This window comes from Penicillium subrubescens (assembly GCF_028828155.1).
Source record: "Penicillium subrubescens strain IBT 31985 chromosome Unknown utg000003l_segment0_segment0, whole genome shotgun sequence".
Taxonomy (NCBI): Eukaryota; Fungi; Ascomycota; class Eurotiomycetes; order Eurotiales; family Aspergillaceae; genus Penicillium; species Penicillium subrubescens.
The window spans coordinates 1,154,515-1,170,431 of record NW_026643153.1 but is presented as its reverse complement, the minus strand read 5'-3'; the positions used below and the strand labels follow the sequence as shown (position 1 = coordinate 1,170,431).

At 51.7% G+C, this 15,917-nt stretch overlaps 2 protein-coding genes across 2 annotated transcripts; both read left to right on the top strand.

Moving 5' to 3' along the window:
* Window positions 1-270: 270 nt before the first annotated feature.
* Window positions 271-525, top strand: N7473_004464 (uncharacterized protein; the record flags this gene model as incomplete). Its single annotated transcript, XM_057150404.1, has 1 exon — window positions 271-525. One exon carries the CDS (start codon window positions 271-273, stop codon window positions 523-525), a length of 255 nt encoding a protein of 84 aa, XP_057010514.1.
* An 11,022-nt stretch (window positions 526-11,547) lies between these two features.
* Window positions 11,548-13,134, top strand: N7473_004463 (uncharacterized protein; the record flags this gene model as incomplete). Its single annotated transcript, XM_057150403.1, has 2 exons — window positions 11,548-11,581; window positions 11,633-13,134. The coding sequence occupies 2 exons, from the start codon at window positions 11,548-11,550 to the stop codon at window positions 13,132-13,134; spliced, it is 1,536 nt and encodes a 511-aa protein (XP_057010513.1).
* Between the last annotated feature and the right edge of the window lie 2,783 nt (window positions 13,135-15,917).

Below are 15,917 nucleotides of genomic sequence, written 5' to 3'. Positions count from 1 at the left end.
TTCACGGCGATTTAAGTATATGGTTTTCCTTCCCTCATAAACTTTGATTACTATCAATTGCTAACACGGGCGGACTCAGTGGACAGTGCTGCGGACCGTGCTTCGTGCGGATGCCCTCAACAGTTTGTCAGCCAGAAAACAAAGACAGCTGTTTTTGAAAATCTGCAGTGCTCAAAACGGTATTTCCCAATAATCTCTTTAAATCGGCTACAAGCCATCTACGGCTTTCCGCCTCTGCCAAAGCATCCTGCATCGCCGAATCGTCGTATCATGAATGAGGAGAAGGGTGGTGAAGTTGTACCATCCCCCGACAAGGACTTACGTCTATCGGCCTCGGATCAGGCTCCACACGCAGCTCTGGACGCTTTGAACACCACACCCCGGCATAGGGGGCCCGATCATCATGATCGAGAACTCTCGCTGCCGGTTAAACGGCCTTTCTCAGATGAGTCAGATCTAGTAAAGGCTGAGAGTCGCAAAAAGTTGAAAATCTCTCAACTAGTGGAGAATCCTGCTCAGCTTTAGAACGCATTCATAGTCCAATATCCCCTGTTTTTTAACCAGATCGAGGTGATGGGTATCGTTTATTCGGCGACACCGGAGTACAGGAGCGGGAAATTTGAGTTTAAATAAATTCAAGAACGATTAACCATTGGTGGACTTGTAGTATACGGATTGTTTTCGCCCTCAGACTTCACAGGCTACCTGCAATACTTTGTTTTCGGAGTACACGAATTGTCCTTCCAACCAGAAATTTTTAAAGAAGCCTCAAATATCTGATTCTGCAGGAGTTTCGAACGTTAGGCTGGGAATGGCTAAGTGCTCATCTCAAGACCTATCTTAATCAATACCTTCACTTCAGCTCTTGGATTTCGCTGTCTACTAATCATTACATTCGGCCTCTAATGGCTACCTATACTACTTCTATCGATGGAGAATTCCAACGCTTGAAACGCATGAGAGACAACCAAGTCAGCGAAGAGATCATGGATTTCCTCGAAGAGGCTCATTCGGATCTCAAGTTCAGAGGCGTATCTAACCCAATAGGCCCATTCAAAAGGTCTCTCATTCATTACACAGCTATGGGTGATTGAAAAGTGCTTTTTCTTCAACTATTAGTGTCGGGATGTATCTTCTCTCAGCCGAGAGATAATATGCCTTGCTTGGTCTACGCATTCTTGCGCGGAGCTGCGGCTCCGGTGTTGTGACTGCCCAGTGTCGGCGCATGGAATTAAGGGGTATCTTGGCACCTGACCTGACTTGAGAACACACATTATCAGCACAAGCTAAAAGTGTATGGACTAGTATGCATATTTGACGAATGAGATCAAGCGGAACCAATCTAAGATGAAAAATGATTGATTGATTGAATAGAAAACGTGCGGTCAAGGGCAGGTTGAAATACCCCCGGAATGTGGTGATACTCGGTGGTTATAACACCGAGATTGCGAATTTAACCAATTTACCATACCAAACACAAAGAAATGTGGGTTCCTGGGCAACCAATCGCATGCTAGTGGTAAATAACCACTCCATGCGCTGACACACATCTATCATACACGAATCAATCAACTTTTGCTTAGGAGCATAAATTGTCCACTTAACTGTGTATACAGTACCTAGCTGGTGATACCAACAATTAGTGATTCGCACACCAATAAATCATCGCGATGGAGGCAAAAGAACGCCCCTTTCCTGGGCCGCCCAGTATGGCTCGTATGTTACCGCTAGAATTCTGGTGGAGAACGGAGCCTACGTCAATTCGTTGGATAACATTTCCTTGACCCCTCTTTCACGGCTCTTGCAACAAGACAAGGTTGAGACAAATCATCATCAAGCTCTAAAGCTGTATCTTGAGAAGAACAGAGCAACTAGAAAGGGTGAAAACGTGCTTGGAGCATGAGGAGGATTGGGCTTCTTTGGGCTTCTTTGACGATTGATAGAAAGACATCAAAAGCGCAAGGGCGTCTCCAAAGGTATTCTCATTCATGCTTTCTTTGATAGTCTAGAATTACATCTCCGGTATACTTTACATCGAGTGATTTCATAGCTTCTTGCTCATGACGTATCATGCACTCCATTCGGTTTCCCAGTTCTCTCCGAAATGGCTCGACCACAGATCCTGAACCTCGTCGCGGGTGTCCCCGGGGACATCTTCCCATTCTCCATTTGTATTTTCCAGCATGTCGGCGTCAACAATGTCGAACTCATGGCCAGCCCAGTCTCCCTTGGCCAGATATTTTCCTCCCTCAATGCCGGTTGAACTTTCAGACGACCAACAAATTCTCATCACAACTATATCGCCAATGGTGATTCCAGATGGCAATTTGTCCTCCCAGACATATTGCTTGGCAGTCAAGTTCCTCAGGATTCGATTTTTGGGATTGACAGATGCTTCCACGGCCGAGATAGTCGCTGCTCCCTCCTCTTCTTCCTCGTAAAAGCAAAGTTTGAACTTCTCTTCAACGATATCGTAGCGAAGAGGCTTGGATATTGTATCGCCCTCGCTATAGATTAAGTGGAGGTTGTCTTGTTGAATCGTGGCAGGGAGGTCGTCTGGTCTTAGGTAATCCCCAATACAGATGAGCGGAGTGCCAGCCCACTCGTCTTCAATCAGTTCACACAGTATGTTGGCCCACGAGGAAAAAAGCAGTTCTGACAACTTTCCCCCAAATGGTTGTGTTGTGTACTCGCGTTTGGATGGGCAAACCACTAGCCAGTATTGGCCCATTGTTTGGTTCTTGAAAGGACAGAGTAGAACGGAAATCGTAGGTCGTGGAAGTGGAGGCCGTTAACCGATTAGAGCAAACGGAATGCGCGAGAGGCACTAATACTGGATGCTTGTGGATTGGATGAATTTGTAGTATTGCCAGTCTGGTGAGGGAATTAACCTTTATATGTTGGTCACGACTTCTCAGTCGTGCCATTCTCACTAAATGGCTCCTAGAAACGCATCAAAAGATCCTGGAGACAGTGCGTCTGTCGCGGGGATCATACTTGTGAGCTCCAGGGAACTTTGAAGACCCTAGGAGCTTCCTAAGGAAATCTAGAAGCATGACTGGTGACTTGTTGCGGATGCATGACTGCTCGGAATACCACAGGGCTGCTTAGAGAGGCAGTAGCCTTCACTCAGTTCATGACCACCAAAACAAGGAGACCTCAGCTACAGAAAAGACACATTCCTTCACCGCGGTAGGCAGCTACATATGTGAGATGTTGCCGATGAAATGGCTTCGTATTATTTCAGACGAAGCCAGAGTTACGGTACTGTATAAAAGAGTAGCTTCGCCCCTTGGTTGGCATCTCAATCATCTCAATCATTTTGATCGTTTCTCATTCCCAGCATATCACCAAGCCATGGCATCTTACCAAGAGTCGGACCGTTTCATTATTTACGAGATGGGTATCAGGGCACACGCGGAAGCTCGAATCTGCTGCGGGATCACCAAGACGGGTGCACGTGCAAGAACTCCATCAAAATCCAAGACATCAAGACCGGCCAACAGCAACTGGCAAATCTCGCGGCACGACCACTCGACTTGTCGACTTTACGACCTATTTTATGTGATATGGCAAAAAACTTTCTCTGTGCGAGATGGCACCGACAGCGACAGGCAGACCAAGTTGGCCAGCAGTGGTATGAGGCTGCGGCTCGCAACCGGGAACGAGCCGGTCCCATCTCTGAGGCTGCTTCTGTAGTATTTGCGAGTCCCTCAGAGTCGGAGATTCCCCGCAGGGTTACACGTCAGAACGAGGAGAGACAAATACCACTGGTCCATGACTCCATTCCTCTCGAGCCATTGGAAAGGACAGTTCGATACGTCACGGCATTGATGCTACGCACCGACAGTGTCCGGTGGTGTATCTCGCCGGCTGAACCAGCCACTCTGTCCGCATTCAATATCGGGGCGGGGATGCAAAATCTGGAACTGCACAGTCTCACTCGTAGCGAAGAGGTGTCTCATATACATTGTCCATTTTGTCTGGCTGACGAGGAAGACCAGGCGGATGAGAGCGTAATCCTGCGCTGCAAACAGTGCCGGGGATTAGCTCATCTAGGCTGTGTGGAGGAGTGGCTACAGAAGCGTGAGGTGGCATCTAACATGTCCTGCTGTGCTTGGTAAGTCTCGATTAGCCTTCCCAGTTAGTTCAATTGCTTATACGTCGCAGCCGGAGTGACGAAGCTCTGGATGCCCTGCTCCGCTCACCGAGGACGATCATGACAAATCCCGACACGGCAGTTGAAAACGCGAGAACACGTGGATCTCCAGTGGCGGAAGAGACGGATGCCATCGACAATCCTCGGCGGGCCGGTTCAGCCCGTCTACCGGCGCAGCCAGTGTCATCGCGCCGCAGATCAACAATGTCTGGCGCGGGACGCAGTGTTCGTCGGTCAGCCCGTCTGGCTGACACGACTCCTTCGCTTCGCCGATCGTCGCGTCTGAACCGATCATAGCACAAGGTGGTGCATACGTCGGTGGTTGGTAAATGGATAGGATATGTGAGGCGAGGGGTCAATATTCATTCGTAATGTTTCCGCACGTGTCTAGACAGTTGTTCGATGACAATCCTGTCTGGTCACGGCCGCGAATCAAATTGCGCTGCATATGTGCGAGAAGACAAGTAACAAGCACCCTCAATAATTCATCAAACTTTGGTGATTATAGATGCAGAGATCGTGAGATCTGGGTGTTCGACAGTATGACGGCGTGCAATAGCTTTTGAATAATACGAATCAGAGTCAACCTCGGACGCCTGCGGAACACGTAGAATATCAGTATATATCATACTTGATCCGAATACAATGAAGTTACCATTTGTGCTCTTGTTGCATGAGTTAATCCCGCACTGCATATTCCCATCAAAGCCTCATATGCTGCAGAGAGTGGCATACATTGTCCGAATGTTACTAGAGAGTAGTTCTGCCATTCTCATACGACCCTGGCGAGGTTCGATCAGATGGAACTCCGTAGAATGCCCGATCCTCGTCCAGCGCAATCATGGCATAATATGTCGATGTGTGCGACAGACCGGTAAAGAGGAACATTCGATGTGTCTGACGAGCGAACTGCCGACGGCAGCCACAGGGAACCACTTCGTTGGTGAGGGCTATATGACGGGTTAGCTGTATCTCCTTGAATGGCCGATTGCCACTGACCTGCTTTCTCGTGGAGAAACGCCGTCTCGGCACTTGCACAATTGCCTTCATGCAGCACAACATGGTAGTCCGGGCCGCCAGACCCGAGCGTGCGAAATGCCTCCGTCTCGTTATCTTCCCAGCTGACTAGAATACCCCTGGGGTATGGCTTCAACTTGATGCTGTGCGGCAGGTATCGCAATCGCAGTCCAATTTGACCCATGAACTTTATCTCTGCCGGCCGAGATTTCGGATGTGCTTTGAACATGGAGGCAATCGATCGAACCAAGAGCTCTTCTACTACATGACCACAGAAGAACGGGCGTGCGTGTCAGCGAGGCTGCTCGGAGACCAGGGCCGGCAGAATGACCGGTGGTGCGTGCAAGCAAAGTCCAACCATCGGCAATGTATGTTCAGTATGCCCTGACCCTTGTTAAAGTATACATCGGCCTTGTTAGTCAAGCCTTTGACGTAAACCACCGGAATGTGATCGGTGAATTTCAGCAGAGCAAAATAGGCCTGCAAAGCTTGATCGACTATTCTCGCAAATGCCGTGTTCGGGACGGTATAGGGCTTCGCAACCTTGAACGGCTCTTGCTGCTCTTTTTCGACGGTTCGGATTGAGCAGTGGGCAGGCAGCAAGTTCTATAGCGTCTCGGGCAGGCGCGTCGGGCGCTTGCCGAGGCTGTCCCGGATTGTGTTTACAGTCTGTCTGCGTCAGTCATCAGAATGCCAAAGAGTCTGCGTCCGAAGACCTACCTGATCATTGCTATTCTCGCTGTAAAAGAACTGCTTATATGCTGATTCGCGCAGCAGGTATTGCCAGACTCGAATGGTCGTCAACGGCTCTAAGAGACGGCCTGCTAGCCGAGCGTCGGACGCGACCGGTCGAGCCTGAGTTGGCCCGTCGCGCGCTAATCACCACCGTGACATCTCTCTCAATGTGGGAACGCATCCTTCCCATATCGGTGGAAGGCAAGACAACAGGTTATGAGCCCGAGTGCAGTCACTCGGGTGCCGTCTCTACTCACACCGAGACCCATTTATCTCTTTGATTTGTGATTATATATTACCCCGCTTTCTCAAACATCATGTCGGCTCTTGCCCAGGACTCTCCTGACCGATCCGTCATGGCCATTGAGCCTCTGACAGGAAGCGATAACTTCGCAACCTGGAAACGTCTCATGACCTCCTACCTGAAAGCAAGGCAGGTCTGGGACGTCGTGTCGGGCGATCTCCAGCGTCCTGATTGCCAGTTCAAATATGCCAAGCCAATCACGGCGGATATCAGTCCGCTTGTGGAGCCCCACCTCAATGGAGCCGTGAGGCAGCGAGCAATTGAAACCCGCCTCGAAGTGGAGGTCCAAGCTTTCGAGCGCCATAAGGAATGGTCGCGACGTGAAGCCGATGCCTACCACATCATCTTGCGATATCTGTCACCTAATGTTAGCATCCATGTCGCGGGGCTGGAGACGTCCCGCGACCTGTGGAATGAACTCGAAGAACGGTACCGGCGCATGGAACTCGCCACGTTTTGCGAGCTGTTCGCCCAGCTTCGTGAAACGACAGGCGATAGTTGCGCCAGCGCGCGTGAATTTGTCGACCGCGTACGACTGTTGGTTCATCGATTGAACACCATCGCACCAGGATCCATTGGCGATCGTGCCCACATTGCGATCTTGTTAACGCAGATCGGACCGGAGTACATCCTGATTGTGGATGCTATCCAGAATGACAAGGATCTAGTCGATCCGACCACGGTCGGAAACCGTCTGGCTAATGCCGAACAGACGGTGCGGGGGAAGAACTCTCCCACACCACCACAAAGGGGGCCGGGAGCATCGATCAATACGATCCAAACCAACACACGAAAGTGCTCCCATTGCAAGAAGCGAGGCCATATGCCCGCGAAGTGTTGGAAGAAACACCCTGAATTGCGTCCGCAGAAGGACCATGCCGACAAAGCAGAACGGAGTGCTTCCGGCTCACCAACATCATCAAGCTAGGTGGAAGAACGGCAGGGCCGGCCGACTTCCAAGAGACCGAGGATCAATATCGTGAGGGCGGGGGTGACGACCCTTTATACCCACGCGCCGCAACCCCGGTGGATCCTGGACTCCGCCGCCACTAGCCATATCTGCTAGGACCGAAGCTGCTTTAGTAGCCTGCGGCCCCACCATAAGATGCTGGACACAGCGGGCGATTCAGTGGAAGCCGAAGGGATTAGTACGGTGAAGCTCACGCTCCGGGGGAAGTTCAACCACCCCCTGGTGTTAAAGAATGTTTACTTCGCGCCACGCATCGGGATGAACCTGATCAGCGTGCCGAAGCTATTACGAGACCGCTACTCGGTGGTAGCGCACCCACAGAACGTCTTTGTGCAACGCCGAGGACGAACAGTGGGGACCGCCTACCATACGGAGGAGGATCTGTTGATCCTGCGGTGCTATGTGAGCCAAAGATCCCGAGAACGAGTCCAACTGGCGAGGACGCCGACGGACCGTGTCTATGCAGATTCCCTAGAACCACAGGCGGTGGACATAGACGTCGACGACCCTCTGGAGTTAAGTGGTACGAGGCACGGCGACCACCTCTGAACTCGGTGGTGAAGCTCGGATACTCGAAGAAGATGCGAACACAGGAGTAGACCAGGCCACCGAAGCGCTGTGGCACGCTCGGATAGGACATCTGAATCGGGGAGACTTAAGGGTGGTCCTCCGTCAGACCGGCACTCCGTACCGACAGCTGACCCGGGCAGAACTGCTGGCAACGCCGCAGTGCCCAGCGTGCATGTCGGGTAAGCAGCATCAGAAGAGGAACTCCCGTGCAAGACGACCACGTCTGCACTCGACAAGAATATTTGAAATGATCCATTCGGACATTATGGAAATGCCAGTTTCTAAAGATGGCTCTAGGTACGTCATCACCTTTACTGACGATTTCTCTCGTGGCCCGAGATCCTGGAAACGGTAGTCTATCTGAAGCTGCGCGCACCAGCATCAATCCTACAGAAAAAGACACCGTATGAAGTCATATACGGGAAGCCGCCTAAGCTCTTGCATCTTCGACGGATCGGCTCCCGAGCATGGGTATTAATCCCAAAAGAGCATCGAGCTAAACTCGGACCAAGATCGTCTGAATGCCGACTGCTCGGTTATTGCGAACCCAATCAGTACAAGCTTTACGAAGTACACTCTGGAAAGACAGTCTTTTCCCGTGATGTCGAGTTCGATGAAAGGACCCCTGTGGCGCCGCTCATCGAGGGGAAAACAGGCAACGACCTCCCGGATAACGCTCCTCCATCACCTGTCTATCCTGAACCAATAGCGCCTTCATCTAACGCACCACTTACGCCGCCTCCGTCCTATCCGTCGCCTGATGATCTAGAGAACGTGCCTTATGAACCAGTTGATAACATGCCTTCTGAACCAGTTGATATTCCTTCACCCGTCAACCCGGTCTCTGGCGAAACACAAGCCACACAGGACCTAGGCTACTCCTTATATGGCCGAAGACGAAGACCTTCCAGGCGTCTCTTGGAGTCTCTAGGCAAAGTTTATGCAACAGGGACATTAAATGCAACTGTCGTAAAAGACATAGATCCCTTGACCTTCTACGAAGCCGTGTCGGGACCCAACCAGCTGGAATAGTGGGCCGCGATCCAGAAAGAATACGCTTCGCTTCTCGAGCATGGCACATGGGAGAAGGTTCCACGGAATGAAGTTCCCTCCAGGGATCGGATCATTAGCTGTAAGTGGGTATTCAAGACGAAGGCTAATGGAATTCGGAAAGCGCGACTAGTGATCAAAGGCTACCGACAGAAATATAGCATCGACTATCACGAAACCTTCGCGGCCGTGTCCCGAATAGATTCGGTCCGCAGCATCGTTGCAAGTGCCGTGTTGCGTGGATAGAAACTCCACCAATTCGATGCCGTCACTGCCTTTCTCCACGGTGATATCGATTCGTCTATCTATATGGAGTTTCCAGAGGGCTTTGAGGAAGACGGATACGTCTGTCGACTTCGACGCTCCTTGTACGGACTGAAGCAGGCACCACGGATTTGGTACCAATGCGTCCAGCGTGTTCTGGTGGCTCACGGCTTTACCATGGCCCAGTCTGACAATTGTGTCTTCTATAAGCCAAACTATGTCGTCTGCGTCTACGTCGATGACTTTCTGGTTGCAGCATCGAACGACGCCGAGATCCAGCAACTTCAAATGGCCCTGGAATCGGAGTTCAAGCTAAACGATCTGGGAACCCCCCCGTTCATTCCTAGGAATCCAATTTGACTTCCACGCAGATGGATCTATTTCCATTCACCAACATCAATACATCCAAAAGGTGCTTTCCGACTTTTGCATGGAGACCTGCCAACCGAAATCCACACCGATGGCACCAAAGACTCTCCTGAATTACGTTCCCGAAGAAAGCGACCTAGATGAAGATGCGAAGGCTCGGTTCGGGACAGCAATCGGGTCACTAATGTATCTTATGGTCGGTACGCGCCCTGACATCGCGTTTGCGCTTGGGACGTTGAGTCGCTTCACATCCCGACCGCAGTCGCATCATCAGGCCGCATTGCAGAGACTGCTACGCTATGTCAAGGCGACGCAATTCTATTGCATCACATACCGCAGCGGGCAGTTGATCGGATATACAGATGCCGATTTTGGTAGCTCTGTTGTTACCGATGGTGCATACTCCACGTCCGGCTATGTGTTCAAACTTGCAGGAGCACCAGTTTCCTGGTCGTCCAAAAGACAGGGGGAAGTGGCGACGTCCACGACTCACGCCGAGTACATTGGCCAATATAACGCCATTCTTCACCTACAATAGCTCCGCACATTTCTAGCGGAAACCCACCTGTTTCGATCACCGGTGACCAACATCATGGCTGACAATCAATCTGCCATTGCTCTCTCCCGCAATCCTGAGTTTCACAAACGGACGAAGCATTTCAACGTGAAATTCCACTACCAGCGAGCCGTTCTGAACAAAGGGGAGATCTGTCTCGAATACGTTTCAACTGAGGAACAGGCAGCTGATGGACTGACCAAGCCTCTGGGACCCTCTCCATTCACCAAGTTTTGCAATCTCTTAGGAATTGGCACTGAAGTACACATGAAGGAGGAAAATGTGTAACGGCGATGGCGCTCTTTCCACTATTTCTCCTCTTTGAGGTTTCGAGTGGTTTTACCGAGGCCAGACCGATGTGCATGCATTCAGTATCGCCTCGCAGCAAGGCGATCCTGAGGGGGAATGTTGTGATACCAGGCATTTGCTGCTCAGGAATGAAGCCGCATCATCGGAAATAATTCCTGCTCTATGTATAGGAAGAACCAAGTTGGTTGGAAATCAACTTGGACTTCATGTTGTATATATAGCCTCATGTATTCTCTCAAGAAGAACAATCAACAAGCTTCCTTTGGCAAGACAACAGTCTCTACGGGTCCCGGGCTTACTTACTAGCGCAACTGCGAACTGGACACTGCTGGCTATCAACATACGCGAAGACCTTTCATTTCTGCGATGATGACCTATGCGCCTGTGATGAACGAGAGAGCGTAACTCATGTTATGCTGGATTGCACGGAGCTGAGAGGCCTTCAGCAAGAGCTCAAAGGGAAGGTCGGAGAAGCTTATAACAGCATATCTACCTTGTTGGGATGATTTGGCGAAGAGGAAAGGGGTAAGATCCAGTGCCTCACGCGCTAAGACAGTGGAGTCTGTCTTGGGAGTCTGTCCGGGACTTCGCCGAAGCATCACAGCGGTCTCAATGCCGAGAAACATGGAGAAAGCAGGATAACAAAACGGCTAATGAGCCGCGAGAAGCCCCGGCGCGGCATCAAAAATGGGACAGGACACCTGTACACATACTGTATAGTTGTAGATTAGTTGCAGATCCTGCGTATCGTTCGCGAGGGGTCAGGGTAAAAAAAATCATCATCATCATCATCATCATCATCAAATAGAGCGCACATATTTAGGACCCACCTTCTGGAAATCAAGTCGAAAGAGTGTAAGGTGAAAGTGATTCTACTGTAAATATAAATGCTTCTCCATGTGAGTAGGAACAGTAGCGGAGCGGCTGCACTCAGGATCATTCCCCCTTGTAAATAGAAGGAAATTGGTTTTTCTTACCTAGGTGGGAAGGAACGCGCCTAAACGGTCTCCATTTCCGCCCGCAAGCCTTCCCAAATGTGGCACGCTAAACGGGTGGGTGGACTATGTCTGACTCGTGTATTCATCCGAGCCCCGAGGGCTAGCGGGCTCCACGTGAATATAGATTAATTCAAGTCTCTGCTTGGGTTAAACCTTCATTCTACAATATATCAGGCCAGAAGGATCGGGGGAAGCTTTGAGGACATTTATTATACTGCATTCTCACATCCTCACATATAGGACACAATGGCCGAGTCGCGGACCTTCCTACGATTTGCGAGTAAGCCACCCCTGACGCTAAGGCAGACCTGCCCCTGACCCAACATTCCAGGCCCCAACGAACACCGCACAATCAGCCGCGAAGACGCCGGGTTCTACAACGCGGTCGTCGTCGGTGCAACATACGAGGTAGAAAGCCAGGAAATAGATGTAAAGCGGCCAGAGACCTTCATTGCACCTCTAAAAGAATGCGTGCTCAAGTATCCGTTCCTCAGCGTCGTCGTCCGCGACAAGGATACGGATAAGCCCGGGTACGAGGCCGTCGCGAGCATCGACCTTCCGGAGCACGTCTGTATCCTCCCCGAGTCACTGGAGGAGGATGAGGTCCGGGCAATTGAGAAGATCCTACCTGCGAGCTTCGACAGACCGTGGCCAGCAGATATCCCACCCTGGCGTATCGTCGTTCTCCCGCTACCGCGGACTGACAAAACCTCGACAGCAGTCGCATCCCGCTGCTTCATCGCCTTCTCCTTCTCGCACACTCTTGGCGACGGAAACGTCGGGCTCACCTTCCACCGCACATTCCAAGCCGCATGGACCGAATCCATCACTTCCCCAAAATCGAACACATCCTCCCCATCACTATGCCTCCCGCCACGCCCCCTTCCCGACCCATTCGACACACCCTCGCGCCTCCCTGTCTCCTGGAAATTCCTCCTCGCCCCCCTCGCAGCCGAGTACCTCCCAAACTATCTAAAGCACATCCTCGGCCTCCGCGCATCAACCAGCTCCATCGACGAAGGAACGTGGACGGGCGCGCCGATGTTCTTCGATGCAGCCCGGGCGGCGACAGCCGAAGGGTGCAGCCGCGTGCGAATGCTTGAGATCGAGGCGCCACTAGTTGCAGCTGCGCTGGCGGCTTCGCGGGCGCATGAAGCGAAGCTCACGGCGACGCTGCATCAGATTATTGTTTGTGCGTTGAGTCGGGCGCTTCCGAGTGAGGAGATCACGAACTTCGTCTCGGGGACGGCGGTCGATATGCGTGCCTCAATTGGGGTTCCCGCTGGTGACTGGGGGTTGTATGTTTCTGGGCATTATGAGGTCCGTTCACGGATCCCGCTTGACCCTACTTCTGATTCGAGTGAAGGTGTAGAGAAGGGGCAAGCTTTGTCGGAAGAGATGTGGGAATCGGCACGAAGCATAACGCGCAACCTCGCCGCGTGCGGTACACGCCTCCAGGACCAAGCCATCGGCCTCCTCCGGTACGCACCTAGCATCCGTGGCTGGACGCTAGGTAAGATTGGAGGGAGACGCGACGCTTCGTATGAGGTTAGCAATTTGCTAGCCTTCAATCCTTCTCCTTCTCCTGCTGCTGCTGCAGCAGCGGCTGCTGATCCTGTTACTGCTGCGCCCCGGGTAGGGAAAGGTAAGTGCAGGATCACAAAGGTGGTTTTTGCCCACCCCGGGAATGCGCTGAGTGCGCCGCTAGTGTTTTCTGTTGTTAGTCTCAAGGGTGGGAGCCTTGTTATCGCGGTAAGTTGGCAGGTTGGCGCTTTGGGGCTTGATAAAGTGGAGGACGAGGGGGGTTTGTGGAGGGGGTTTGTCAAGGGGTAAGAGCTGGTTTTGAGGGGTTGAGGGATAATTAGGAGGACGAGTGGACTTTTGTTGAGGGGGTTTGTCAGGGGGGTAGAGCTGGTTTTGAGGGGTTGAGGGATTATTAGGAGGAGTAAATGAGGTTGGGATGTGTATGATAGATGTAGTAGTAGTAGTAGTAGTAGTAGTGTGTATTTAACGGCCGTGGCTCGTGACGAGCACGATATCCACTATCCCCGATCGGGGCAAAGGCCGCCAGGGGGTGAGTCCTGGGCGTCTCCAACTATTGCTAGTTCTATGTACAATTAAGAGACTTTGGCGCATTCACATAGCTGCCTCGGTCAACAGGAGGGTCTGCAATAGCAGGTTATATAGCAATGCCAGCTGCATGGATCCGTCTCCGCACCATGATCCGCCAATCCTCCTTCTCTCTCTCCTTCTACGTTTATTCAGCTTCTTTCTTTTTTTTTTTTTTTTCTTCTTCTTTCTTTTTCAGGCATTCTCAAGCAGGGGTCGACTTGGACAGATGTCGTCAAAGAATCGAGTTTCTGCTAGCCAGGCAGCCAGTTTGGCTGCGCCTTTTGGGGTTCCCAGAAGGAAGGGAATCGTCTCTGAGGGTGGCCCTGAGGGTCGGGGTAGGCGTCTCTTAGCTACCCGGCAGAAGAAGAAGTGAACTGGAGACTTCCTGGCTCCACACCGGCAATATAGATGTGCGTCTTCATGATTGAACCGCTCATGGTAGTCTGCAAAATCACCGTGCCCTGTGCGAGCTGCCAGGATCCGCGCGAGAAAGTGGCGTGGGAGGCGCAGCTTTGCCGGGCACCTGGGAGAGGAGGTGATCCAAAGATCCTAGTATGACTTCGGAGCCGCGGCCTGCCAGTGCCTTTGCAGGTCAGAGGTTACAGCAGTCTTTGTTTGACGCTTAAGCGAGGCAAAGGAGTAAATAGAGGAAACAGGGGGTTCTGAGGCAGCTCCCCTTTTTACAGCTTGGTCAGCTTCTTCATTCCCAGGGACTTTTGCATGTCCGGGGACCCAGCAGATACGTACGGAGCCCTCCTTTGTATAGGAGAACCTCTCTCGCTCGGGCCAGGTCGAAGCCAGGGTTCGGAAGGTCTCAAAAACTTCTTGGGATAACCCCGTAAAGGGTGAGAGCAGGCAGGTGGCTACTTCCAGGTTGTCCAGGCAGACCCAGAGGTCAGTAGCAAAACGTGCGGTGTAAGACTGTATAGCTGCTTTGATACTAGCAAGAGCTGCTTCAGCTTCGGCATCGAAAACTTCTTTGTTTGGTCCGAGGGAAAAGGATAATTGGTGACAGAGTCTTCCTGTCTAGTATAAAGCAAACCCAGCACCTGCCATACTATCAGGCACTTTCGACCCGTCTGTGAATACTTTCATATCGTTGCTTGGGAGGGAGGAGTAAAAGGATTGGAAGTCGGCAGCTGCTTGCTCCTTTGATCGTCCGCTAGGTGCCTTTATTCGTAGTTGCGCGTCCGCCCGTGACTCCTTTAGGAGCCAGGGGGCATGTTGCAACGGGTTTATCTGCTCTGATTCCGGCAGGGCTAGTATTCGGCGCGCAAACCGGCTAGATTTCCAGCCAGATTGCACTATTTTTGCTGCCCTCCTGCGTAGGGGGTGGTGAGGATCTAGGCGACGAACATAGATAGTAGCGGCTGCGGCTATATAATCAAGCTCCACTTCAGCTGGCAGAAGCCCTGACTCGCGATACAGAGCAGGTAAGGGAGTGGTACAGTAGACAGGGAGAATTGCCCTAGCCCCCGTTTGTATGACTTTGGCTATCTTGTCCAGATGTCCCTGGACTTAGTTTGAGATAGAGCCTGCCCGGGGGCAGTGGCGCGAGCGACCTAGCCACCAGGTTTCCGCTCCAAAGTAGGCTTTTCGGAGTACGCAGGCTATTACGACCTGCCGCATAAGGTATGACTTGATTCCCCGGACAGTGTTCCCAAGGCCGCGGAGGGCGTTTGCAACTATTAGGGCCTTCGAGGTTGTCTCACCGACATAATACTTGAAGCTAAGTTTCTTGTCGAAGAGGACCCCTAACCAACGCAGGTAGGGGCGTTCTGTATTCTCAGAGATTGTGATCGGGCCCGCGATGACGCTTAGTGTGCGGCTAGAAGCCTGGTCATCCTGACGGCGCGAGAAATAGATCAATTCATATTTATCAGGCGCGAAGGTGATTCCTTCCGTAGTGCCCCAGTCGAGGGCTTCCTGCAGGGAGGTTGACAGGCTTTGGTAGTTAGCCTCTAAGGATAGAGACGTTGCCAGGATAGCTGCATCGTCTGCGTATCCAAACCTCGTCTTTGGACTTCCAAGCCGGAACAGAGGGGCTAGATAAAGCATGAACAGGATAGGAGACACTAGCGAGCCTTGTGGTAGGCCGCAGAGTATCTCCGTTATTAGTCCTAGTTCGCCGTCAATCCGGATCTGAACTACACGACCTGTGACGAAGGAGGCTACCCACTGAATCAGGTTATCAGGCCATCCTTGTGTCCGAAGTCTGTAAACAAGTCTTCCAGGGAGGACTCCATCGAAGGCTCCTTTTACATTGAAGGTAAGGAGCGAGGCTGTTTTCTTTTGGTTTAGAGCTTGTTCCGCATCGTGGAGCAGACATATAGTCAGATCAACTGCTGAACGTAGAGGCAGGGCCCCGAACTGTTAGCTAGCCAGAACTCTGTGGTGGACAGCGATCCATGCTATATTCCGAGCGATTAGCCTCTCGAGGCCTTTACCTAGCACTAAGAGGAGAGCGATTGGTCTATATAACCTAGGGCTAGACCAGTCAGACT